We start from the raw sequence: 25,770 nt of genomic DNA, 5'->3' as shown, positions 1-25,770 counted from the left end.
TTTCAAATGGATACTGTTATAACATGAATAACACCACTTTCAGTCCGAATGACCTTGCTGGATTAATGGTGCAGAGATGATATGAGATAGATTAGGATTAGGTTTAGTATATGATGACTAACACGTTACAATGCAATCATCTGTGCTAGGCAATCACAATCAAATGCCAAGCAGCGTCTAATTAAATATAGGGCTGATGAGTTCATTATGGCATCTGAAATGAACAATCTATATGCGTCCAAATTGTTGGTCTCATGTGTTGATGCTATAGTGTGAAAGAAAGCACAGCGGGATATGCAAGTCCTGGCAAACGCTTGGGCGTCCGGGGAGCTGTCTGTGGTGCTGAATCTCTCTCTCGCTCTCTTTCTCTTTCTGTCTATTTGACACTTACTTTCTCTCTCACACACACACGCGCGCGCGCGCTTTCAAATGAAGCAGGTGAGATGCTCACTGCGTGCTCAAAATTCTGATTGATTTCAAATTGGAGTCGCGACGATGCTTGTGCGTCGGAACGCACCAGAAGTAACCACCAATCCTTGATGAAGAACGTAAAGCTATTGTCCTTATAAATAGCGACTTGTGTTGCCTTGGAAACAACGTCTTTTAAGATTATATTTGTGAGAGGGTCTCTACGATTTAATCACATGGCTTTTACAAAAATATTTCGAGGGTAGAGCTGGAAAGCGACAGGAACATTCTGAGTCCTGGGGCACACACAGGATCTATATTCTGGAGACCACGGGCAGATGCTGTACCGCAACTTGGATATTATGCCTGCTGTGTTGGCGAACATGAGCTCGAGGAGCGCCTCGTGGTTCTATATAGTCAGTTACTTTGTTTTAACTATTTTTGGATCCATACATGCAGCAAGTAAGTCAATGGCAAGTCTGTTTACAGCAGGCTAACCTATTCGATAGCGTTGTTTAAGGTTGGCAAATATGTCTGTCACACTCTGACACTCATCCAACTCAAGTTTCGTTGTGATATTTGAGAGGTGTGTATATATAACATTTTCCCATACTAACTCTGGTAGGCTATTGTTTTAACACATTAGGACACTTATGTTAGGCTAAGAAAATGGATTTGGTGGGCTTTGGACGAATATTCAATTGTCTTATATACAATTGCATGAAGTCTATGTCGACTTCAAGTTGACAAGTGTTAAATGCTCATTAGGCTACTCAATGTAACTGTTTTGGAGGAGTCAGAGGAAGTAGGCTACTGTCTCAGGTGGTTTGCTGGGACATTCCCTCTTTCCCTCCTGGTGGTAGTGTTTCACACTGTTGTTCACTGTAAGGTATAAAATAACCAAGATCCTCTTTCAGATAATTGCAATGGACCATTGCTATCCGTTTTGCCTGAGTCCTCCTTCGAAAGCTCTTCAACATCCTCCAGCAGTCAGCTGCCTCACTCTGCTAAGCTGAACAGAAGAGAGGGTAAGTGTTGCCCTGTTCACTGGATGCAAAATATTGTCAGTTCTAGTGAGGGATTTGGCTGTATTGGCCGGCATCATTAGAATAAGAAGATTCAGAGTGTTTAATAGTCACATGTACAGGGTTGCAGGTGTGACTGCGGGGTAAAAGTGAAAATTGTAGGCTCCGGGCTCCGACATACTAAGGACTAAGGGAAATAAAATCATGAAAATGGTGATAAAAAAAAACAGCAGAAGAAATAGCACTATATACATCATAACTCTAGCAGTGATTAAAACATACGTGTCCATTGGGGTGGAGGCTGTTGAGAGGGAGGGGGACTGTTGAGTGTTGAGAGGGGGGGTGACCATAGGGGGAGCAGCATGACCATTGAGTGAGCAGCATGACCATTGAGTGGGTGTGAGGACCAAGTGAAATAAAAACAATAACAATTATGCTCAAACAAAAGACATAAATAATATACACATTAACAGCTGCAACAGTGATGAATGTCATTGTTAATTGTCACAGAGACACAGACGCGCACACACACACACGCACACACAAACACGGAGAGACACACACCCATTGTACCCTTTCCTGCACCAGGAGAGGGTGGCTGGGCCCCGGAGCGGTCAGACAGACAGCCGTGGCTCCAGCTGGACCTCAGGCAGAAGATGGAGGTCACGGCCATCGCTACACAGGGCCGCTCAGGGAGCTCTGACTGGGTGACCAGCTTCATGCTGCTATTCAGTGACTCTAGCCTGGCTTGGAAGCAGTACGGACAGAGCGAAGACACTGGGGTGAGGCTCTGCCTGTCTGGCAGGTTGATGTTTATTGTCATGAGTCATGCCCTGGAGGCAAGGAAGCGGCTTTTCCCGCTAGATGGGCCAGCTGCAAAGTCAAAATTGGCTATGTCGTATAAATTCATGAAAACTCAAATGTTACTATGTCACTGCATTTAGGTTAAAAGTTGGGTGAAAATAATATGAAATTCTGTTCCTCAAAATAGAGGGCATTTGAAGTTGACATGTCCCTTCAAAAAGCATAATGAGAAAAACAAGATTTGTGTAAGAAGTAGGGATTCATTTCAGGTTTTAACGGGAATCCTTCCGTGGCAGATATTATAAGTCATTTTAAAGCTTTAAATGAGAGATTTTGGTTAAGTACATCACAGAAAAGTAGAATGCGGAAATGAAATGTTTTTCTGTAATTGATGGAAGAAAATAGGAAGAAAATCAGAAAGAATGAAAATCACACTTCTGAAAATACTAAAATGTAAACTTTTGTTCACCTCATCTACCCCCAGCTATTTTCTGCTCTCTGTACTCTCCCCCCAGAAGCTTTGGGTGGCCGCTTGAGAGTTACACAGAGCATAAAACACACAGTCAACACAGTCTTCTGCCCTCTAGGGTCCAAGCTCTGCTGCCTTCCTTTTTGCTTGACTTGAATAACTTTATTTTGGGGGATTTGTTTTATTTGAACAACTTCTGAATTGATTTGTGTGGCCACTGGGCCCACCAGAGACAGAGGTCGCTATTGCTTCTTCTCATGCTGAAAAGCTCAACAAATGGGCTCAGATGGGCTTAGGCCTCCACAGAAGAACCAATACAAGTCATAAAAGAGCTTCATCCTCCCCTTAAATCTCATGTTCCTCCTCATTCTTCTCAAACGTTTTGGGGAAGAAATCGAAAAACTGCACCTTGACGCAAAAGCAAAGCCCTCATTTGCCCCCCGTCTGGTTACTATTCGTGGCTTTTTTCCACACGATCTTTAAATGATTGATGACTTTTCATGATCTGTTACCAATTGTTAATTGATTTGAATGTGTTTTGACCAATCTAGAAAATATCTATTCTCCCGCTCCTCTTCCCAGCAGACGTACACAGGGAACACTAACTCAGAGGGTGTGGTCCAACACAAGCTGGTCCATTCCATCGCAGCGAGGTTCCTACGCTTCGTCCCACTGGACTGGAGCACTACAGGATGGATCGGCCTCAGAGTGGAGGTCTATGGCTGTGTATACAGTGAGTGGGTCATCACATCAGGCTGTCTCTAGTCAGGATATTGTTTGTGTCAGTTGTTTGATCACCCGCAACCGCCCGACTACATGTGATAGTGAAAATCGGAGGCCCGCAAAATATAGAAAATGTGCTGTACTCTGACTGTACGGCACATTTTCTATATCAGAGATGGCAAAAAAATTGACAGGCCTTTTTATGTTTCTGCTTATAATTTCAGATTTTTTGTATGTTATTCGTTACTCAACTTGTCTATAATTAGGTACATGCAGCTTCTCTTCTGTCATTACTTGTTGCTCTCGAAGACCAAATAAACCCTTGCTCACCAGAATAATGTCATAAATTGACAGAATTAATGCTTCAATCTAGTTGACATCACTAAAGTTTGTTTTCGCTTTCCTCTTTAATCTCTGCTTCTCTCGCGCAGCAAAGACGTTTAGGGACCGAGGAGAAAATGCAATAATGAAAAAAACTTGCCAGGGTCTGGGAGCACTAACAGAAAAGATTAAGAACACTATTTTGGTGTGTTGAGTCCAGTTAGGTGCAGAATTAGATACCTTCTCTTTCGGTGCCATTTCCTCCTTCTAAATCAGGGCTGCCCAACCCTCTTCCTGTAGATCTACTGTCCCGTAGGTTTTCAGTCTAACCCTAATTTAGCATATCTGATTCAGCTAGTTAAGGTCTTGTTGAGCAGCTAATTCGTAGAATCAGGTGTGTTCATTAAGGTTGGACTGAAAACCCACAGGACGGGAGCTCTCCAGGAAGAGGGTTGGGCAGCCCTGCTCTAAAGCTTCTTAACACCATTATAATGTTCATAACTGACTTGCCTAGGTAAATGAAATGAGTTCAATCACTACATTTCCTCTCTGGTTATCCTCATGAAAGATACTGTACTTAAATTTTGAGAAACATGTTCATTTGGATTTATTCTAACATTATTTTTGGTCAAATGAAATGAACAAATCATTGAAATGACTTTGACAATGTATTGAGAGGGGATACAGATGTGGGAGAAACAGATTGAAGGGAGCGTGGAATTTAACTCCGGTCTTCGGTGGGGTGAGGAGTGATGTGTCTAAGTCAGCTGCGTTAGGCCTACCGCTATACCACGTGCTCTGCACGACTTGCATTCATTTTTTATTAAGTATATAGTGCTACTATGTTACGTTACAGCCTCATTCTAAAATTGATTTTTTTTTCTCCTCATCAATCTACACACAATACCCCATAATGGGACGGCAGGGTAGCCTGGTGGTTAGAGCGTTGGACTTGTAACCGGAAAGTTGCAAGTTCAAATCCCCAAGCTGACAAGGTACAATACTTCCCGAATCCCCAAGCTGACAAGGTACAAATCTGTCGTTCTGCCCCTGAACAGGCAGTTGACTCACTGTTCCTAGGCCCTCGTTGAAAATAAGAATTTGTTCTTAACTTGCCTAGTTAAATAAAAAAAATGACAAAACGAAATGGATTTTTTGAAATTTTAGCAAATGTATAAAAATGAAAAAATGAAATATCACATTTACAGAAGTATTCAGACCCTTTACGCAGTACTTTATTGAAGCACCTTTGGAAGCAATTACAGCCTTGCGTCTTCTTGGGTATGACGCTACAAGCTTCGCACACCTGTATTTGAAGAGTTTCTCCCATTCCTCGATACAGATCCTCTCAAGCTCTCTCAGGTTGGATGGGGAGTGTCACTGCACAGCTATTTTCAGGTCTCTGTAGAGATGTTCGATCGGGTTCAAGTCCAGGCTCTGGCTGGGCCACTCAAAGACATTCTGAGACTTGTCCCGAAGCCACTCCTGTGTTGTCTTGGCTGTGTGCTTAGGGTCGTTGTCCTGTTGGAAGGTAAATCTCCACCCCAGTCTGAGGTCCTGAGCGCTCTGGAGCAGGTTTTCATCAAGGATCTATCTGTACTTTGCTCCGTTCATCTCTCCCTAGATCCTGACTAGTCTCTCAGTCCCTGCCGCTGAAAAACATCCCCACAGCATGAGGCTGCCACCACCATGCTTCACCTTAGGGATGGAGCCAGGTTTCCTCCAGACGTGACGTGACGGAGCATGGTATTTAGGCCAAAGAGTTCAATCTTGGTTTCATCAGACCAGAGAATTTAGTTTCTTATGGTCTGAGAGTCCTTAAGGGCCTTTTGGCAAATTCCAAGTGGGCTGTCATGTGCCTTTTACTGAGGAATGGCTTCCGTCTGGCCACTCTACCATAAAGGCCTGATTGGTGGAGTGCTGCAGAAATGGTTGTCCTTCTGGAAGGTTCTCCCATCTCCACAGAGGAACTCCGGAGCTCTTTCAGAGTGACCATCAGGTTGTTGGTCACCTCCCTGACCAAAGTCCTTCTCCCCCGATTGTTTTGCCGGGCGGACAGCTCTAGGAAGAGTCTTGGTGGTTCCAAACTTCTTCCATTTAATACTGATGAAGGCCAATGTGATCTTGGGGACCTACAACTCTGGATAAATCTTTTGGTAGTTTTCCCCAGATCTCTCCCTCGACACAATCCTATCTTGGAGCGCTACTGACAATTCCTTCAACCTCATGGCTTGACTTTTGCTCTGACATGCACTGTCAACTGTGGGACCTTATATAAACTTTCCAAATCATGTTCATTCAATTATATTTACAACAGGTGGACTCCAATCAAGTTGTAGAGAAGTCTCAAGGATGATCAATGGAAACAGGATGCACCTGAGCTCAATTTTGAGTCTCATAGGAAAGGGTCTGAATACTTATGTAAATAGGGTATTTCTGTTTTTCATTTGTAATCCACTTGCAAACATTTCTAAAAAGCAGTTTTCACTTTGTCATTATGGGGTATCGTGTTTAGATTGATAATAATATATTTTTTTAAATCAATTTTAGAATAAGGCTGTAACGTAACAAAATGTGGAAAAATGGAAGAGATCTGAATACTTTCGGAATGCACTGTATGTTGGTTGTTTTGTGGAGTCAATTTCTATTGACCCCAGAATCAGTTCTTACAGTGTTGCTGTGTGGTTGAGCGGGTGAAATTCCAACGAAATGTACTATGTTATTGCCCCTCCCCTACTTTCTAATCTGTCCCAATAAAGCATTGAAAAAAATGAAGGTGGAATTCAACAACAACAAAATTATCCATAGGCCCTTATCGTCAATCAATAAACCATTAATTGTATGAGAAACATGCACTGAAACCCCCACGACATTTTCACAACACTCTTAAAAATACCGTTATTCAAGTCGAAGAACCACTTTGGGGGGTGTTTCAGACTATTTTGTTTCTGTTTTACAACACATTCTGCATTGGGTTTACATTCAAACACCCCCTAAACACCAGATCTCAGATTAGGTATACTACTTTTCATGGTTATTTTTACAGTGCACCTGCCCTTCCTCCACACAATATTTGCTGTGTTTGTGTGTGTGCGTGCATCTGATTATACACTAACGCTCTATAAAGCATTAGCACTAATTTTAACGTTATGCTGATATTCAGTAGATAGGTCATCTGACCGTGCTTTCTTCATGTTAATCTTCATCCACTATTGGTTCACAGAGTCAGATGTGGCAAACTTCAACGGCAGGAGTGCTCTGTTGTACCGGTTTAACCAGAAGTCCCAGAGAACGGTGAAGGATGTGATCTCCCTCAGGTTTAAGAGCTACGGGGCAGATGGGGTGCTGGTGCACGGGGAGGGACACAGAGGAGACTACCTGACATTGGAGCTGCACCACGCGACCCTGGCTCTGCACCTCAACCTGGGTAAGCACAGTCCAATGGTCCCAAAGCACTATTCCTTTATATTCTATCATTAGGACAAAATCAAATGTACAGTATGACATGCTGATTCTGAAGACTCCTCATTGAACCTCTGTGTGTTGTACTCTTCTTCTTCCCTCCTGCTCCTCCTCCTCTTCCTCCTCCTCCTCCTCCCTCTCTCTAGACGACGCTAAGCTCTACCCCAGCAGTGCGAATGTGTCAGTGTTCCTGGGCTGTCTCCTGGATGACCAGCTCTGGCACTACGTCCTAGTTAAACGCTCCAACAAGCAGGTCAACCTCACCGTGGACGGGCACACACGTCACCTCAGCACCACAGGTGTGGAAGACTCACTGGAGGTGGACTATGAGGTGCGTCATCACTCCTTAATGTACTGTATTTCATTAGAGCCATTGCAAACTATGCGCCGTAAATCATTCATTCATCCGTACATTACTGAATGAAATATATTTAGATGTTTTTTAGGGGTGTGATCAAATCAGTAATATTTTGTTTTGAACCCACTCTCTTTGTGTCTCAAAGCTCAGCTTTGGAGGGATTCCTATACCCGGTAAACCAGGAAGCTTCCTTAGGAAGAACTTCCATGGCTGCATAGAGAACCTCTACTATAATGGAGTTAACATTATCAACCTGGCCAAGCGACGCAAGCTCCAGATCCACAGTGTGGTAGGTATACTTTAGATAAAGCATACTGTATGCACACGCTGCACTCCAACAAGAATGACCATTCATTCAAATAATTAAATAAATTACGCCTAAATTAACCAGTATGGATGAATGTGGGGTGTTTTGCATTAAAAAACCAGGCGGTTCGAGCCTTGAATGCTGATACTCTGAAAGCCGTGGTATATCAGACCATATAGCATTGGTATGACAGAAACATATATTTTTTGCTGGTTTAATTACGTTGGTAACCAGTTTATAATAGCAATAAGGCACCTCGGGGGTTTGTGGTATATAGCCAATATATCATGGCTAAGGGCTGTAATCAAGACACCTAAAAACAGCCCTTAGCCGTGGAATATTGGTTATATACCACATCTCCTCGGGCCGTATTGCTTAATTATAAATTAGTTTTGTGTCATGAAGGTTCACACCTCTCAAAATACATTTAGAAAACTACAATGCTGGAAGACAATGCATATATACAATTGAATGGTGGTTAGGAGGAGGCAAAGTAGATGAAGTTTTCTCAGTCCATTACAGAACGCCTCTGCTCGGTCTATTTTAATATAATAATGTACAGCTATCTCTAGAACCCTTTGGTGACCAATTACAGGCGGGCGCTGAGCCATGGACACCCACTCCCTCCCAGCCGACGGTGAGCACTGTCTGTGGAGGTAATGTGTATGTCCCAAATGGCACCCTATTCCCCATATAGTGGTCGACAAAAGTAGTGCACTGTAAAGGGAATAGGGTGTCATTTGAGGCGCATCCCAACGTGAATATGTGGTCGATAGACATGTTGAGGAGGCGGCAGTAATGAGAAATGAAAGGAAGCCACTGTTGTCATTCTTTTTAGCCCACCTGGGCAACTGTGCAGAAGGCGTACCTGGCACATTGCATAGAAGCCACTTTTGTTTTTGGACAATACTTGCCCATTATTGGCCCTCTTTATCATTCAGCTTATCATTCTTATCATTTATCATTCTTGCTGCTGGTGATTCTCTGATCCACCTCTACGCAGACGACACCATTCTGTATACTTCTGGCCCTTCTTTGAACACTGTGTTAACTAACCTCCAGACAATCTTCAATTCCATACAACTCTCCTTCAATGGCCTCCAACTGCTCTTATATGCAAGTTAAACTAAATGCATGCTATTCAATCGATTACTGCCCGCACCTGCTCGCCCGTCTAGCATCACTACTCTGGACGGCTCTGACTTAGAATATGTGGACAACTACAAATACCTAGGTGTCTCGTTAGACTGTATACTCTCCTTCCAGACTCACATTAAGCTTCTCCAATCCAAAATTGTATCCTTCACTCATGCTGCTAAACATACCCTAGTAAAACTGATCATCCTACCGATCCTCGATTTTGCCGATGTCATTTACAAAATTGCCTCCAACACTCTGCTCAAAAAATTTGAAATTGGATGGTGTCTATCACATTGCCATCCGTTTTGTCACCAAAGCCCTGTCGTGTCTTTGGCTATGCCGGATTAAGTGATATGACATCCTATTCTATAAAATCATTTCTCTGTAATTAATATTACCTGATTGAGCTAATTATGTAAATGTAATTAACTAGAGAGTCGGGGCACCAAAAAATAATATTTATAGAGCTGTTATCTTTCGAATAAACTCTTAAAGACCTAGTAATATTTTACATCAATAGCAGTCAATATTAATCGTCACCTTAATTCAGTCTCATCTGAAAGTTGTAAATTCTTGGTTATCTGCACGAACCCTGGCTAACAAGTTGAATCAGCAATACAAAATTGGGTTTAATTATTTATTTACTAAATACCTAACTAATCACACAGAATTACATATACACATAATTAATCATAACTTGATTACAAATTACGTCATAAAGGAAAACGTTCCTAGCGGGCGGAGCAGATATGACAGCTGGTTACACAAAAGAAAATGGACTGGGTTTGAGTGAAAGAGCGGGAAGACTGAGGGACACAGGGAGAAGCTGTGCTATCGTAAATACAGTATTTTATGCATTCTAAATTACCACCCATTTGGAAAAGGAAAATGCAATAAATATTTACTCTGAGCTGCGCTTCGGTAGGTTGGTGGTAGATGGAAGGCCGTGTTGCCCACCCGAGTCCTTTGTCCTTTGAAGAATGTATCTGCTGGTAAATTGAATAAGTTGTAGTAATGTCGTCGTGTGGTAGACGGGATACTCTGTCTGTTCCTTCCTAACCTGCGTTTGCAGCTGCTGTTGCTAACTTAACGGCTAGGAGGTATAACTTCTGTAGTGAATAAGAGTTCAGAGTTCATACCATTCACAACCAAAGCTCACGCTGATGTTGGCTTCGTTCTGTAGTTATTATCTGAACCATTCTGACATCGGACCGTCGTCCTCACATCCTCGGAACAGGAGGTTATATGGTCGTCAAGGCTTTAAATAGGAAGGGAGAAAAGGGGTGTGTTTCGTAGTTTACAACCTACATGTATGTCTCCTCACGTGGGCGGGCCACTTTGTCAGGCCTAATTCACTCATGAAAACCCAATTCTCACATTTTAGAAGCTAAAATCACATTTCATCCCATCACGAATAATTTCATATTCAAACATCTAAATTGAACAACAATTCCATGTGAATCCGATAACTCTGATGTGTAGACTTTACACTGTAGAGTTTGTCATCTTATCATTGATGAGAATGTCTCAGATGACAACCGATATCATATTCATTAAGTACCACTGCATATGTTCAATTGGTGGGATTACCAGAATATAAGTGAATGTAAGTGCTGTGCTTGTTGAATGTCCTTCCCTATAAGCTGCAAGTCCATTGTCAATTTGTTTACTGTAAAATAGCATTGTATCTGGTTAAACACATATTTAAGGGTTTGTAACAGGCTGATTGGTTGGCTATTTGAGCCAGTAAAGGGGGCTTTACTATTCTTAGGTAGCGGAATGACTTTTGCTTCCCTCCAGGCCTGAGGGCACACAATATCTAGTAGGTTTAAATGGAAGATATGGCAAATAGGAGTGGCAATATCGTCCGCTATTATCCTCAGTCATTTGTCATCCAAGTTGTCAGACCCCGGTGGCTTGTCATTGCTGATAGACAACAATAATTTTTTCACCTGTTCCACACTCACTTTAGGAAATTCAAAAGTACAATTTTTGCCTTTCATAATTTGGTCAGATATACTTGGATGTGTAGTGTCAGCGTTTGTTGCTGGCATGTCATGCCTAAGTTTGCTAATCTTGCCAGTGAAAAAAACATGAAAGTAGTTGGCAATATCAGTCGGTTTTGTGATGAATGAGCCATCTGATTCAATGAACGATGGAGATGAGTTTGCATTTTTTCCCAAAATGTTATTGATGGTGCTCTAAAGCTTTTTTACTGACATTCTTTATGTCATTTATCTTTGTTTCATAGTGTAGTTTCTTATTCGTTTTATTCAGTTTAGTCACACGATTTCTCAATTTTCAGTACGTTTGCCAATCGGTTGTGCAGCCAGACTTATTTGCCATTCCTTTTGCCTCATCCCTCTCAACTATACACATTTTCCATTCCTCATCAATCCACAGGGATTTAACCGTTTTTACAGTCGTTTTCTTAATGGGTGCATGCTTATTAGTAACTGGGATAAGAAATGTCATTAAAGAAATGTGTCAAGTGCAGATAGACAGCCAGCGCCTGAGTTCTGTTCTCCTCTGTAGCAGGCAGCAGGATCGAGGATGTCGTCACAGCTAAGCTGAACATTTGTACAAATACATTCGGACAAATACTGAACTCTGCATTCACTCTCACTGGTCCTTCATTCTCCCTGGGACATAAAAGCTGAATTAGTGATAACATTTGACATTTCCATGGCCTTTCCACTCAGATGACCATGAATAACATTGTGTCTGCTAGTGTGTGTGTGTGTGTGTGTGTGTGTGTGTGTGTGTGTGTGTGTGTGTGTGTGTGACGTACAGTATTCCTTCTGTATATGTCACAGGAAAGGACAGCAGAACAGGCACACAAAAGGAATGACTTTCCATACTGTATACAATGTCCATCTCTTTGAACAGTTGCTATTTAGCAACTAAACTAACTAAATAAAAAAGACATTAGTAGGCTACCACTGAATGGGTATAGTATTGATCCCTACTTGTCCTTTCCCCTATTCCCCAGGGCAACGTGACCTTCTCGTGCTCTGAGCCCCAGCCCCAGATGGTGTCCACCACCTTCCTGTCCTCCAGCAGTAGCTACCTGTCTCTACCCCTGGAGCCTCTTGGGGTGTGGGGGCTGGACGTACACTTCCACTTCAGGACCTGGAACCAGGAAGGACTTCTGTTCTCCACCGGCCTGGCACAGGGATCACAGCACCTGGTTTTGCAAATCAGCAGAGGCCAACTGCACCTAATGGTCCATGGAGCTGCTGAGCAGAAAACAAACATTTCCATAGGTTAGCAGCTAGCCAGCTAGAAAAAGGCACCTAATGGCATGTCAGAGTGACTTTACGGTGGCTAATGTTTGCTACGTTTGCTAATAACAATGAACTGGCAGCATTATGGGACTGCAGTAAATGTAGCCTAACCCATGCTGTGTTTTTCGTTGTTCTGTTTTACTAGAAGGAGGTGTAACTGATGGCCTGTGGCATTCTGTTAGTCTGAGCTACAGAGATTTGATGGTTTCCCTGGTCTTGGACAATGAGCCAACATCTACCATGGACGTACAAAGCCATGCAGACTCAGGCAATAGTGTATTTTTTGGAGGTAAGATGGCAGTCTTTTAACTATTGCTTATTATTGGTGGAAAATTGGTAACGACTGTGTCTTAAATGATGCTTGAATTTCTTAGGTGTGTGTTTTAATTAGATAAGGGCTTCATCAACATGTGTTTGATGACTATTTCTGGAATGATTTAGCAATACAAATATTGTCATGATTTCCGACAGGTTGTCCCCAATACAGTGGTGACTGTAAGAACCCTACTGTGGCCTTCCAGGGGTGCATGCGTCAGATCCTCCTAAACAACCAACTTGTGGATCTACCCCGTGTGCAGCAAGGGCTTTTGGGTAATTACAGCAAGCTTCAGTTCGACATCTGTGGGATCCGCAACAGGTATGCTCACAAAATCTCAACAATTCATGTTTTTTATATCTTGTATATATCTTTAGTTACTGTAGGTGACACTTTTCTATTCCATATAAGGGAAAGTATCTCTGTTTCTGTCTCTTCAATCTATCAGTATGACATGTGTATGACCTGAGATCAGATGGAAGGACTCCCATTACAACAGACAGTATGACATGTGTATGACCTGAGATCAGATGGAAGGACTCCCATTACAACAGACACTATAACATGTGTATGACCTGAGATCAGATGGAAGGACTCCCATTACAACAGACAGTATGACATGTGTATGACCTGAGATCAGATGGAAGGATTCCCATTACAACAAAGAGCTTTTTCCTGGGCTGGATCCTAAATGGCACCATAGTGCTCTACTTTTGACCAAAAGTTGTGTACTATATAGGGAATAGGGAGCCATTTGGCACACGTACCCCTGGACTGTATGCCTGTACTGTCACACTGCCAAAGCCAGAAACATCCTCTGAATAATTAATTTGTGTGTGTGTGTCTGTGTGTGTGTGTGTGTGTGTGTCTGTGTGTGTGTGTGTGTCTCCCATCCCATCCCATCCCTCCCTGGGCATCTTTCCCTGCCAGTATTGATTTGCCCGTGTGCCAACTCTGACCATTAGGCTGAGTGAGAAATATGTTGTGGCTGTGCCAGAGCAGGCAGCAGTGATTAGGTTGACGCGCTCCAGGAGTCACACTCTGTTTCCTCCCTAAGCCTGCTCTATGGAGGAATGGAGAGACGGAGGGATGGAGGGAACAGGCAGAGGAGACAGCACAGACAGTGGCTATATCGAGGGTTATAGACAGTGGATATGCAAAGACACAACACTATGATAGAGGAACTGCCTTATATATCTATTTTATCTTCTATTAATGTCTTTTCATGCTACTGTATGCCGCTCTGCAGTCATGAGTTATGTTCGGAGTGTGAACATGTCTCTCTCTCTCTCCGTAGATGTCTGCCTAATTTTTGTGAGCATGACGGACGATGCACCCAATCATGGGATACTTTCTACTGTGACTGCTCAGGGACAGGCTACACTGGAGAAACCTGTCACAACTGTAAGTCAACCTGTCACAACTGCAGCCCAATTGTAATGCCCGTGATACATTTGGGCTGACTTTGGATATCCCTATGGGGTTAGTTAGAGACCATCGGTAAATTACCCAAGGTACATGGGACAATGTGTTCAAAGTCCAATAGCTCCAAATTTCAAATGCTTAAAAACCTCAAACCAACTATACATTTGAGAAATTCCTATACAAATATTGAAAGCATTTAATGAGAACTAAAAGGTGTGTAATATGAAAATATTGTCTCATTTACATTGTGTAATTTATTGATGGTCCCTAACTAGCCACAGGGATAGGCTATCCAAAGTCAAACCAATTTTGCCATGGTCGCACACCAGCTGGCTGAAGCTAATTGGCTAAATTATTTGGTTAACTCTTCCCACCGGCGAAGACACACAAGAGACCCACATCAAACTACACCCCAAAACCAACTCAGTCGCCCTTTAAACCAACTCAGTCGCCCTTTAAACTGGCTCCTTCGTGATAATGAAAATATTCACCTGTGAAAAGATACAGTACAAATACACTCAGTGGACAGTTTATTAGTTACACAACCCTGCTCGAGAAAATGGTTCGCTCCTACAGACTGTGAGTCGCGTTGCCATGGCTTGCTACATAAACGCAAGCAGACAGGCATCGGGGCATTCAGTTACTGTTGGATTGAACTTTAGAATGGGCAAAAATGAGTGGGCATGGTGTGAGCCAGGCGCACCGGTTCCAGTATCTCAGAAATTGCCGGCCTCCTGGGCTTGTCACGCACAACAATGTCTAGGGTTTACCGAGAATGGTGTGATGAATAAAAAACATCCAGTCAGCGGTAGTCCTGTGGGCAAACACAGCTCATTGATGAGAGGTCGAAGGAGAATGGCAAGAATCATGCAAGCTAACAGGAGGGCCACAAACAGGCGAATAACGGCACAGTACAACAGTGGTGTGCAGAACGGCATCTCGGAACGCACAACTCGTCGGTCCTTGTCACGGATGGGCTATTGCAGCAAACGACCACACCAAGTTCCACTCCAATCAGCTAAAAACAGAAAGAAGAGCCTCCAGTGGTCACGCGATCACCAACACTGGACAATTGAGGAGTGGAAAAACTTTGCCTGGTCCGACGAGTCCCAGTTCCTATTGCGTCATGCTGATGGCAGAGTCAGGATTTGGTGTAAACAGCATGCGTCCATGGCTCATCCTACCTGGTGTCCACCCGGTAGAGGCTGGTGGGGTATTGGTGTGGGAAGTGTTTTCCTGGCACACATTAGGTACCTTGATACCAATTGAGCAACATTTCCATGCCCAAATAATTCAGGCTGTTCTGGGGGCACAGGGGGTCTGACCCGGTACTAGATGGGTGTACCTACTAAAATGGCCACTGAGTGTATATTATGTTTAATATACTGTATAGAGTGACTAAAGTTACATTAGTGTTTCCACTATTTCCCATCACTGAACTCTCATTGATATTCCCATCAGAGTGTCATAAATTGTGAAGTGGAGGGCACTTTACTGACTGCTGAATTATAATGTACCTCAACCCCCGGTTAAAAGCTGCCGTGGATTTCTTCTTCAAACCATTACCGCTCACACATTTTGCGTGTGACAAGAAAATGTAATTGAGTGCTCTTGGCATACGTTCATACATTTACAGAAACACGCGTATGGGCTATTGATATAAGTACTCATCTTTCTTCCCACAGCTATTTATGAAGCGTCGTGTGAGGCACACCGACAAATGGGGAGTACGTCTGGCTACTTCTACATTGATCCAGATGGGAGTGGTCCTCTAAAGGCAACACTGGTCTACTGCAACATGACTGGTGAGCTCATGGCTTGGCATAGCCTGGTTAAACCAGACTGAATTCTAGTGAATCAATGGTGAGCACAGCGTTTGGTAACCAGGCTAGGCCAGGGAAGCTACTGGTGCAGTTTTTGGATATTCTCAATTAGATAATATGGGGCTAATGCGATTAAGGTCTCTCTTGGAAAAGAGATGTTATCTCAATGAGAAAAACCTGTATAAATAAAGGTAAAATAAAAAAAATGTAAAAGTGTGTCCACCACTTTACACATCTTTGTTTATCTCTGGTGTACTTTCCATACAGTTGACTAACCCAAATTAAATTAACAATTAGAAATGTGAAGGACACCTATCTTGGAAAACATAATTACATTCTAGAAGTCTTTCTCATGCTAATATGATCATGATCTGGATTATCCACTGTGCTGTTAACCTGAATATCCTGTATATAAAGTCAAATGGCTGCTCTGTCTTCCCTATAGAGGACAAGGTATGGACAGTGGTGGGCCACAACAACAGTGGGTTTGTGAATGTGACTGGAGCCACAACAAAGAAGCCGTATGTGATGCAGTTCAACTACACAGCCTCCCTGGAGCAGCTCCGCACTCTGATTGGACGGTCTGAGCACTGTCAACAGGAAGTGGTCTACAGCTGCAGGAAGTCCCGTCTCTTCAATACTTGGGGTGAGTCTTATTGGAAGCCTGATAAGTGCAAACAGTATACAGAGAGCTCAAGTTGAATTCAAATTACATAATGGATTTCTGCAAAAAAAAGTTGTGCGAAAATATTCAGAGTGAGTTCTAAGTATTGCTGAACCCTCTGCTCCCTTTGATTCCAACTCCCACTGTGAATAAAAGCCTCACTGAGTTCTTCTGCTGTCTTGCCTGGGGATTTTTTGTTTCTCATATGAAATATTGATGCAGGCGGTCTTGTTTTAGATACAGGCAAGACAATATGTCAAGGCGAGGTATTTCACCAACTTGCGGTGGAATTGCCTACAAAATCAATTAGTCTCCCTAGGCAGACGTTTGCCTCCCACGGCGTGCGTCGTAGGGCCGGGTGTACAGGACTAAAAATCAATCGTGTTTTCTATGATGGCAGAAGATGAACCTTTGTGTGTAGCAGGTGAACATGTTATATGTGCCAAGCAGATCACATTGGCCAGTCAAAAAGAGGAGAGTTGAGCATGTAATACATAGTTTTCTTTTCATAGAGTTTGCATGTTGGAAATAAATGTGCCTTGGTTGTAGACGGGAGGCCCCTGTCGTGGTGGCTGGACGGGAGTGGAGAGAAACAGACCTACTGGGGAGGCTCTGTACCTGGGGTCCAACAGTGCTCCTGCAGCCTGGAGGAGAACTGCATCGACATGAACTACTTCTGCAACTGTGATGCAGACACACACTTGTGGTACAGTGGATGCCAATGTGTTTTATGACCTGCATTAACAACATTCACGTGTTTTTACCAATCAATCTTTCCTTCTATAAATGGATCATTTCTCAGAGCTTTGAGTACATCTTTAAATTGAGTGAACTGAGGTTGTGTCTAAATTTATCTTGCCTTTTTCCAACAGGGTAAACGACACAGGATTGCTGTCCTACAAAGATCACCTACCACTGACTGAGATTGTAATAGGAGACACCAACAGGACAGGCTCAGCAGCTGTATACAGAGTCGGCTCCCTTCACTGCAACGGTGACAGTAAGTTTAGTTCAGTTCATATAATTATCCCAAAAGCGAGTGTGCCAATAACAATTATAGTTTTTGTTCATACAGACTATGCCAACCAAAAAGTTCTGTATTTTTGTAACAGTAGGGGGAGGTCAGGTAAATTGTCAGAGTTATTACATTTTCAGTTACTTTATTTTTTAACTGTACTTTCCTGTATTTGCAGGGTTCCTGTGGAATTCAGCCTCTTTCTATCCTGGGTCGTCGTCCCTCCACTTCCCTAAGTTCCAGGCTGAGCTCAGTGCGGACATCTCCCTGTATTTCAAGACCACAGCTTCCTCTGGTGTTCTCCTGGAGAACCTGGGGACCGCTGACTTCATCACACTGAAGTTGACCAGTGAGTCTGTCTCTCCCTGAATCTCAAATCAACCAAACCCTAACTCCTCTCTAGTCACTTGTGTAAATGATCACGTCAAGTTAAAACCTTTTCTGTTCTAGATGAAAGATGACTTGGACTTGATTAGATAGTTCTGATAACATTATGGACAACTGTGGTTTAGTAGGGAGAATACATTGGCCCAGGAGCCAAAGACTCCAAGCCAAAGACAAATCCATCTTAAACAAAAGTGGGCCACATTTTGAACTTGAATTTCTGTCTGTCCTCCTCAGCTCCCTCAGCTATAACATTCATCTTTGACGTGGGGAATGGCCCGGTGGACTTGACGGTGACGTCCCCTGTCCCCTTGAATGATAAGCAGTGGCACTACGTTAGGGCTGAACGCAACCTGAAGGAGGCTTCCCTGCGAGTGGACCAGCTGCCCCTACACACTCTGGAGGCCCCCTCTGAAGGGCACTACCGCCTGCAGCTCAAAAGCCTACTGTTCATAGGTAGGCACTAGACTCAGGTCAAACCATAACACTTTCTTTGCATATTAGATACTGTTTCGTTCCACATTGGAAGTAGTATTCTTCTATTTCAAGAGCAGTTTAAACGTACTGTTTATACTTCCTGTGTTTCCTACCGCCTACTTCCTGCCAGGAGGATCCACCTTCAAAGAGAGCAGTTTCCTGGGCTGCATCCGTGCATTGACCCTGAACGGCGTGACCCTTGACCTGGAGGAGCAGGCCAAGTTGACCCCAGGAGTGACCCCAGGCTGCCCTGGCCACTGCAGCGGCTCTGCTAGTGTCTGTCATAACAGAGGGCGGTGTATGGAGAAAAACAGTGGATATGTCTGTGACTGTACACACTCTGCCTACAATGGACCACACTGCAAGAAAGGTGAGTAACCCCAACAAACAGCAATAAGCTAAAAAAAAAAAAAAAAGATTGCGAGAAGCTGAGTTAATGACTCTCTTTGTGGTTAGGAAAATGTATGAAAGTATGAAATTAGATTTAGAAAAGTATTATTTCAAAAGATTTTGGAAGTGTATTTGATCAAAGGGGTGATCAAAGCATGTATTAAAAAGATCAGAGATGCTTTCTTTTCAATCCCTTGGGCTCTTTCATTTCCATTAATCCGAAACTAATAGGACGGGCCAGGACATATTTTCTGTTGGACTGAATTCCATTCAAAAGCTGTGTTCTTGCTGGCCTGACACACAACAGGACTCCTGCTGAGACCACGCCACCCATTATGGATGAATCCTGTATTCATCCACTGGCATCAAAGCAGGTTTTATCACTTCAGATATCACCTATTCACAGCGTTTTGAATGGACAGGGTCGTGCTTTAGGGGTAGGTGCACTTGGTACCTCAGAGAATGTGTGACTTCTGTTTGATCCATTGATGATCTAGCCGTGTTTCTTTGAGTTTTACTCTTTCAAAGCATCCCTTTTGTTCTGACCCATTCAACATTCAGATAAGCCGGTTCTTGCAAATGCTGTCTGAATCCGTGTCTGAGATCAACAGCACAACACAGCACTACTGAATGAGGAGCCTTCTAACACTAATAACGGCGTCCGTGTTTGTATCCCTGTGACAGAAGTGTCAATGTCCTTCGAGAGTGGATCCTCGGTGACCCTTACCTTCCAGATGCCTTTCCCAGTCATGCACAACAGAGACCGAGGTAGCCAGTCGTCTAGCCGTCAGCCAATCCATAGCCAGTCGTCTAGCCGTCAGCCAATCCATAGCCAGTCCTCAGGCATCTATGCCCACGACGGCGAGTCCAGAGAAAACGTTGCCCTCAGCTTTCTGACGACTCGCACCCCTGCCATGTTACTCTGTGTCAGCACCTACCATCAACAGTACCTGGCTATCATCCTCGCTAACAACGGTAGCTATCTTTTTGCTATCTCCGTCCATTGTTCTCTCTGTGTTTCTCATAACAGCACCGTAAGAGGAGACGCTTTTTATGATTTTCTTAAACTTTTGTAGGGAGTCTGCAGATCTGGTTCCGTCTGAACAGAGAGGAGAGAGCCGAGATCTTTACTCCCAAAGCCTCCAGCCTAGCCGATGGTCAGCGCCACCGTGTCCAAGTACACCGGGAAGGCAAAGACCTTTATGTCCAGGTCAGTGATCTCTATCTGAATCTATTTCAACATAGCAAAGCATTATGCTTATAGCATAGACAGTCAGCCCACCTTGATGGCATGTTCAAGTGTATTTGGAAATGTTTGCTTTTTTCTTCAACCAGATTGACAAAGACATCGACCAGAAATACAACCTTTCTTCTGACCTGAAGATGAACACACTACGATCTCTGACTTTGGGTAAAGTCACAGCTACATCAGCAGGACATGCTGGTTTGGCTGAGGAGGTGCTTAGGGCAGGATCCAAGGGTTTCATTGGCTGCCTGTCGTCTGTCCAGTTCAATCATTTGACACCGCTGAAGACAGCCATTCTGAATCATGGAAGCTCATTAGTCCATGTTCTTGGCAATCTAGTTGAATCGAACTGTGGAGCCTTAGCTGATAGTACAACTTCACAATCAACATCTGGTGAGTTTAATAGCATTGATGTGAATCATGTTTGGCTTCACAATATGGATTTTATTTATGTAATTCTATTAGCATACAGTGCATTCGGAAAGTATTGAGTTTTCCCACATTTTGTTACATTACAGCCTTGATTCGACCATTTTTTCCCCCTCATAAGTCGACACACAATACCCCATAATGACAAAGTAAAAACCATTGTTTTTTGTTTTCCTCAGTACTTTGTTGAAACACCTTTGGCAGCGATTACAGCCTCAAGTCTTTTTGGGTATGACGCTACAAGCTTGGCACACCTGTATTTGGTAGTTTCTCCCATTCTTCTCTGCAGATCCTCTCAAGCTCTGTTAGGTAGGATGATGAGCTTCACCGCACAGCTATTTTCAGGTCTCTCAAGAGATGTTTGATCGGGTTCAAGTCTGGGCTCTGGCTGGGCCACTCAAAGACATTTAGAGACTTGTCCCGAAGCCACTTCTGCGTTGTCTTTGCTGTGTGCTTAGGGTCGTTGTCTTGTTGGAAGGTGAACCTTCACCCCAGTCTGAGGTCCTGAGCACTCTGGAGCAGGTTTTCATCAAGGATCTCTCTGTACTTTCCCCGTTCATCTTTCCTTCGATCCTGACTAGTCTCCCAGTCCCTGCCCCTGTACAACATCCCCACAGCATGATGCTGCCACCACCATGCTTCACTGTGGGGATGCTGCCAGGTTTCCTCCAGACGTGACGCTTGGTCTTCAGACCAAAGAGTTCAATCTTGGTTTCATCAGACCAGAGAATCTTGTTTCTCATGGTCTGGGAGTCCTTTAGGTGACTTTTGGCAAACTCCAAGTGGGCTGTCATACCACCCTGCATACCACTGCTGGCTTGCTTCTGAAGCTCAGCAGGGTTGGTCCTGGACAGTCCCTGGATGGGAGACATGATGCTGCTGGAAGTGGTGTTGGAGGGCCAGTAGGAGGCACTCTTTCCTCTGGTCTAAAAAAAATATCACAATACCCCAGGACACTGCCCTGTGTAGGGTGCTGTCTTCCGGATGGGACGTTAAACGGGTGACCTGACTCTCTGAGGTCATTAAAGATCCCATGGCACTTATCGTAAGAGTAGGGGTGTTAACCCCAGTGTCCTGGCTAAATTCCCAATCTGGCCCTCGAACCATCACAGTCACCTAACAATCCCCAGTTTACAGTTGGCTCATTCATCCCCTTCCTCTCCCCTGTAACTATTCCCCAGGTCGTTGCTGTAAATGAGAATGTGTTCTCAGTCAACTTACCTGGTAAAATGATGGATAAATAAAAATAATAAAACATAATAGACAGATGTGTGCCTTTCCAAATCATGTCCAATCAACTGAATTTACTACAGGTGGACTCCAATCCATTTTTTGAAACATCTCAAGGATGATCAATGGAAGCAGGATGCACCTGAGCTCAATTTTGGGTCTGATAGCAAAGGGTCTGAATACTTGTGTAAATAAGATATTTCTGTTTTTTATTTGTAATACATTTGCAAAAAAAATTCTAAACCTGTTTTTGCTTTGTCATTATGGGGTTTTGTGATGTCATTATGGGTTATTGTGATGTCATTATGGGGTATTGTGCTTAGATTGATGGGGGAAAACATTAATTTAATCCATGTTAGAATGAAGCTGTAACGTAACAAAATGTGGAAAAAGGGAAGGGGTCTGAATACTTTCCGAATGCACTGTAAATCCAAATTATGCAAAGGATTGTAACGACTGTAAGGACCACAGAGTGGGTCTTTAATGACTCATTAACTTGACCCATCTCTTTTAGGTTTTGACATGAGTAGGCATAATTACTCAATTAAATGACTCATTGATTGAAATGCCTCTATAAATTCCACGTAGCCTTTCATCGACCACCGAATATAATTGAAGGTCATGTCTGACATCTCCTTTGTTTGCCTGCTTCCTTTCTTCTGGAATAAATCATTCAGAGGGCGTCGATAGGGGCATAGATCGACTGAAGAAGACAAGAAGTGATTCAGCAGTAATTGGAGGTTAGCCAGAAGATCATCCCCAGTTATCTGTTTCTTCATAATTGCAATGATGTAGCAAATTATTTAATTTCTGTCAGTGTACAGCCATTCTCCCTGAAACAAATACTCTTGACTTTAGAGATATTCAAATTTACCAAGTAACCCCAGGAATTATTCACTTTAAAGTAAAAGCAATGTTCTCTCTCTCTCTCTGGCTCTCTCTTCCCAGGTCTCATCACAGCTGCGTTCCTCATCACCCTCTGTGCCGTGGCCGTGACGTCGTGCTTCCTGTACCGCCGCTGCAGCCACACCCACCCCCAGGAGAAGTCCTCCATCTCACAGAAAAAGGATCCCAGACACAGCCCGGAACACAGCTACCCTGCAGGCCTGGAGAACAGCTATCCTGTAGACTTGGTCTTGGATCTAAACCTGGACCTGCTCAGCTCTGTGAGTCACAGCAGAAAGGAGTACTACATCTGATGCCACCATAGCCTTCTTTGCCCAATCTCCTGCCTCCTGTTCCGCACACTGTTCTGCCTGGCCTCAAATACAGAACAGGCCCCCCTGGGTAGGTTAGTCACCTGCCTGTCCCTGGGCTTTCTAGGAGCAGTGATCATTGGTGATCCATTCCCTGTGTGGCTCCAAGAATGACCCAACGGAGGATGGTCATTCCACAGTGTTATATCTCAAAGGCTGTTTATTGGGGCATGGGAGCTGTACCACTTTTTATGTGCAATGACAATTGGAGAACATTTATTATATATCTACTTTATATTATATTGCCCTAACATCGGGAGACAAAAAGCCTCAAAGAATCATATCCACCCCAGTGACTTTATAAGCTCGCTTTATATAGCCTTCCATTCTGAATGCACAATTAAAGGGATTTATCCGTTTGGGGCTGGTTGGGCACCGGTACTCTAACTCACTTACTTGTATTCACTTGTGGATTGTGAATGTGATAACGACTGATTAATGATGTTCGCCCATCTGCCAAGGCAAGTTCTGGGCGAGCAATGCACCTGCTCTTGCTCCCTGGCTAAACCACTGATCAAATCCCACTGAGAAGCATTGTGACTGTGTGCCAAGGACCTTGCGGCTGGCCCCTTTTTTGTTCTCTGAACACATCGGTTTTCTGTTCCCAGTACGTTGTTTTGTTGGGCCCTCACTGCCAATAACCCTTTCATTTTTTTTTTTTTTTTTTTTGCATCCACCATCACTGACGTCCTGCGACATGTTATGATTTCATGAATCACCAAAGAGTGGTACAGTAAACGGATACTAGATGTCTGAAAGTCAAAGAGTGGTACAGTAAACGGATACTAGATGTCTGAAAGTCAAAGAGTGGTACAGTAAACGGATACTAGATGTCTGAAAGTCAAAGAGTGGTACAGTAAACGGATACTAGATGTCTGAAAGTCAAAGAGTGGTACAGTAAACGGATACTAGATGTCTGAAAGTCAAAGAGTGGTACAGTAAACGGATACTAGATGTCTGAAAGTCAAAGAGTGGTACAGTAAACGGATACTAGATGTCTGAAAGTCAAAGAGTGGTACAGTAAACGGATACTAGATGTCTGAAAGTCAAAGAGTGGTACAGTAAACGGATACTAGATGTCTGAAAGTCAAAGAGTGGTACAGTAAACGGATACTAGATGTCTGAAAGTCAAAGAGTGGTACAGTAAACGGATACTAGATGTCTGAAAGTCAAAGAGTGGTACAGTAAACAGATACTAGATGTCTGAAAGTCAAAGAGTGGTACAGTAAACGGATACTAGATGTCTGAAAGTCAAAGAGTGGTACAGTAAACGGATACTAGATGTCTGAAAGTCAAAGTGTAGTACAGTACAACGTTATGTGATTGTGCTTGTAACTTTTGAAATGAATTGATCTCATAGACCTTAAGAAGATAATCAGAGGGCGTTTAGGGTATAAAGGTCGTTTCGTTCTCAGGAGAGCGCTTGTCCTGGTTGTTGTCGTTGTGAGTTTTGTTGAACGGAGAAGTACAGTGTTGTACACATTTGCTACGGTCTCCTCCAGAAACCATGTTACTTGCTCTTACGTTGGTGAAACGTCAAGTCTTCATATTTTGCGCAATTAGCAAACCAACAGAACAAGTCAATTGTACGACAAATCTGTGTGGCAAGCTTGCTATACAAACGGAACATGTATTCGGGGGACGATTTTCTGTCATGAAAGACCCACGATAAAGGATTGTTATTGGCTGTTTATATTATTTCAAGTGCATTAGGTCATTTATCTACAGGATGTTATTGTAAAAGATGTACCTCACTGATACAATGAATTGAAATATTCTATTTATTTTGAATTTGTTTTATAGAATTATTCAGGTATATTGTAAGCAAATGTATATTTAATAAATACATTTTTACAGCTTTACGTGAATAACAGTATATGTCGTGATTTGATACGTCTTATTCTTATCTCGCTATCCCAAATCTCTTTAGCCTCTTCCAGCTGAGCTTGGGTCAGTACAAAGTTACACACTGTTATCTGTCCTAATGTCTTAAAAACATATATGATCAAAGTCTGGCATTGTGATTTATCCGCGATATAATTTACCCCACACTATCACAAACCAGGAAAAGAAAACTCCTAAAAAAGTGCGGGAAGAGCATATTTATGAGTAATGCTCTTATGCGGCCATTTGTTTCTTTTTTTTTTGCCTTCAAGGCAAGCTTTAGTTTTAGGAGACTAGGGAAAAGCGGGGTGGTTGGATGATTGAGATGACTTGTGATATCATAGATCACTCGGGAAGAAGCGGTTCTAGAGGCCCAGAGTGATGAAGTAGACCATTACCCTCTCCCCTGCCCTCAGCTAGTTAATAATACAATTACAAGCTGGGGGCTGATCCTAAAAACCAAAACCGTGCTGTTATACTCTGGTCCACACCACTGCTGTTGTTCTCCTCTCCTTCCCCCTATCAACATAAAACGGCATGCAGTGGAAGAAGAAGGCTCGTTCAACATTCAAAAAGTGGGACTAAGCATTTGCACATCAGCAAAGTTTTGCACCTCTTACTAGTTCAACTCATTATCAAGCAAAAGGAAAACATTCAAAGACATCTAGTCTGGATGTGGAGAAACAACAAAGCCAGCAACATTGGCCTCCGGTTGGTTACAGAGGGAGAAAATAATAGAACAGTTGACTGAGTCCTTTTGGGACACATGCCGGTAAAGAGACGATGCGTCTTCCTCTAGCTGCTGTGACAGCTACAGAGATATACATGGTGAGGAGGAGGATGATGCCACATTACCCGAGAGCTTTGTCTTCCCTAGTTCCTTACCTGTGTGTGATTATCAAATCAAATTGTATTTGTCACGTGCGC

General features: G+C 43.2%; 1 protein-coding gene across 1 annotated transcript; it reads left to right on the top strand.

Moving 5' to 3' along the window:
• The first annotated feature begins 770 nt into the window (after positions 1-770).
• Positions 771-23,611, top strand: LOC115129861 (contactin-associated protein-like 5). The gene is made up of 23 exons (XM_065020809.1): positions 771-870; positions 1,326-1,436; positions 2,022-2,215; positions 3,292-3,439; positions 6,974-7,177; positions 7,359-7,543; positions 7,716-7,859; positions 12,010-12,283; positions 12,450-12,593; positions 12,776-12,941; positions 13,918-14,024; positions 15,731-15,850; positions 16,314-16,514; positions 17,082-17,238; positions 17,405-17,532; positions 17,726-17,896; positions 18,169-18,387; positions 18,539-18,778; positions 19,483-19,773; positions 19,875-20,008; positions 20,134-20,437; positions 22,372-22,443; positions 22,652-23,611. Exons 1-23 carry the CDS (start codon positions 771-773, stop codon positions 22,900-22,902), a joined length of 4,065 nt encoding a protein of 1,354 aa, XP_064876881.1. The 3' UTR covers positions 22,903-23,611.
• The last annotated feature ends 2,159 nt before the right edge of the window (positions 23,612-25,770 follow it).

The sequence above is a fragment of the Oncorhynchus nerka genome, linkage group LG2, assembly GCF_034236695.1.
Source record: "Oncorhynchus nerka isolate Pitt River linkage group LG2, Oner_Uvic_2.0, whole genome shotgun sequence".
Taxonomy (NCBI): domain Eukaryota; kingdom Metazoa; phylum Chordata; class Actinopteri; order Salmoniformes; family Salmonidae; genus Oncorhynchus; species Oncorhynchus nerka.
The sequence above is the reverse complement of the archived record's forward strand: the minus strand, read 5'-3'. Positions and strand labels throughout refer to the sequence as shown.

Bases quoted from the DNA above. Each gene is read 5' to 3' on its own strand.
- LOC115129861 (XM_065020809.1), top strand. From the start codon at position 771: ATGCCTGCTGTGTTGGCGAACATGAGCTCGAGGAGCGCCTCGTGGTTC. The intron at 14,025-15,730 runs GTAAGTCAACCT...TTCTTCCCACAG, and splicing joins TGGAGAAACCTGTCACAACT to CTATTTATGAAGCGTCGTGT. The intron at 20,009-20,133 runs GTCAGTGATCTC...TTCTTCAACCAG, and splicing joins GCAAAGACCTTTATGTCCAG to ATTGACAAAGACATCGACCA.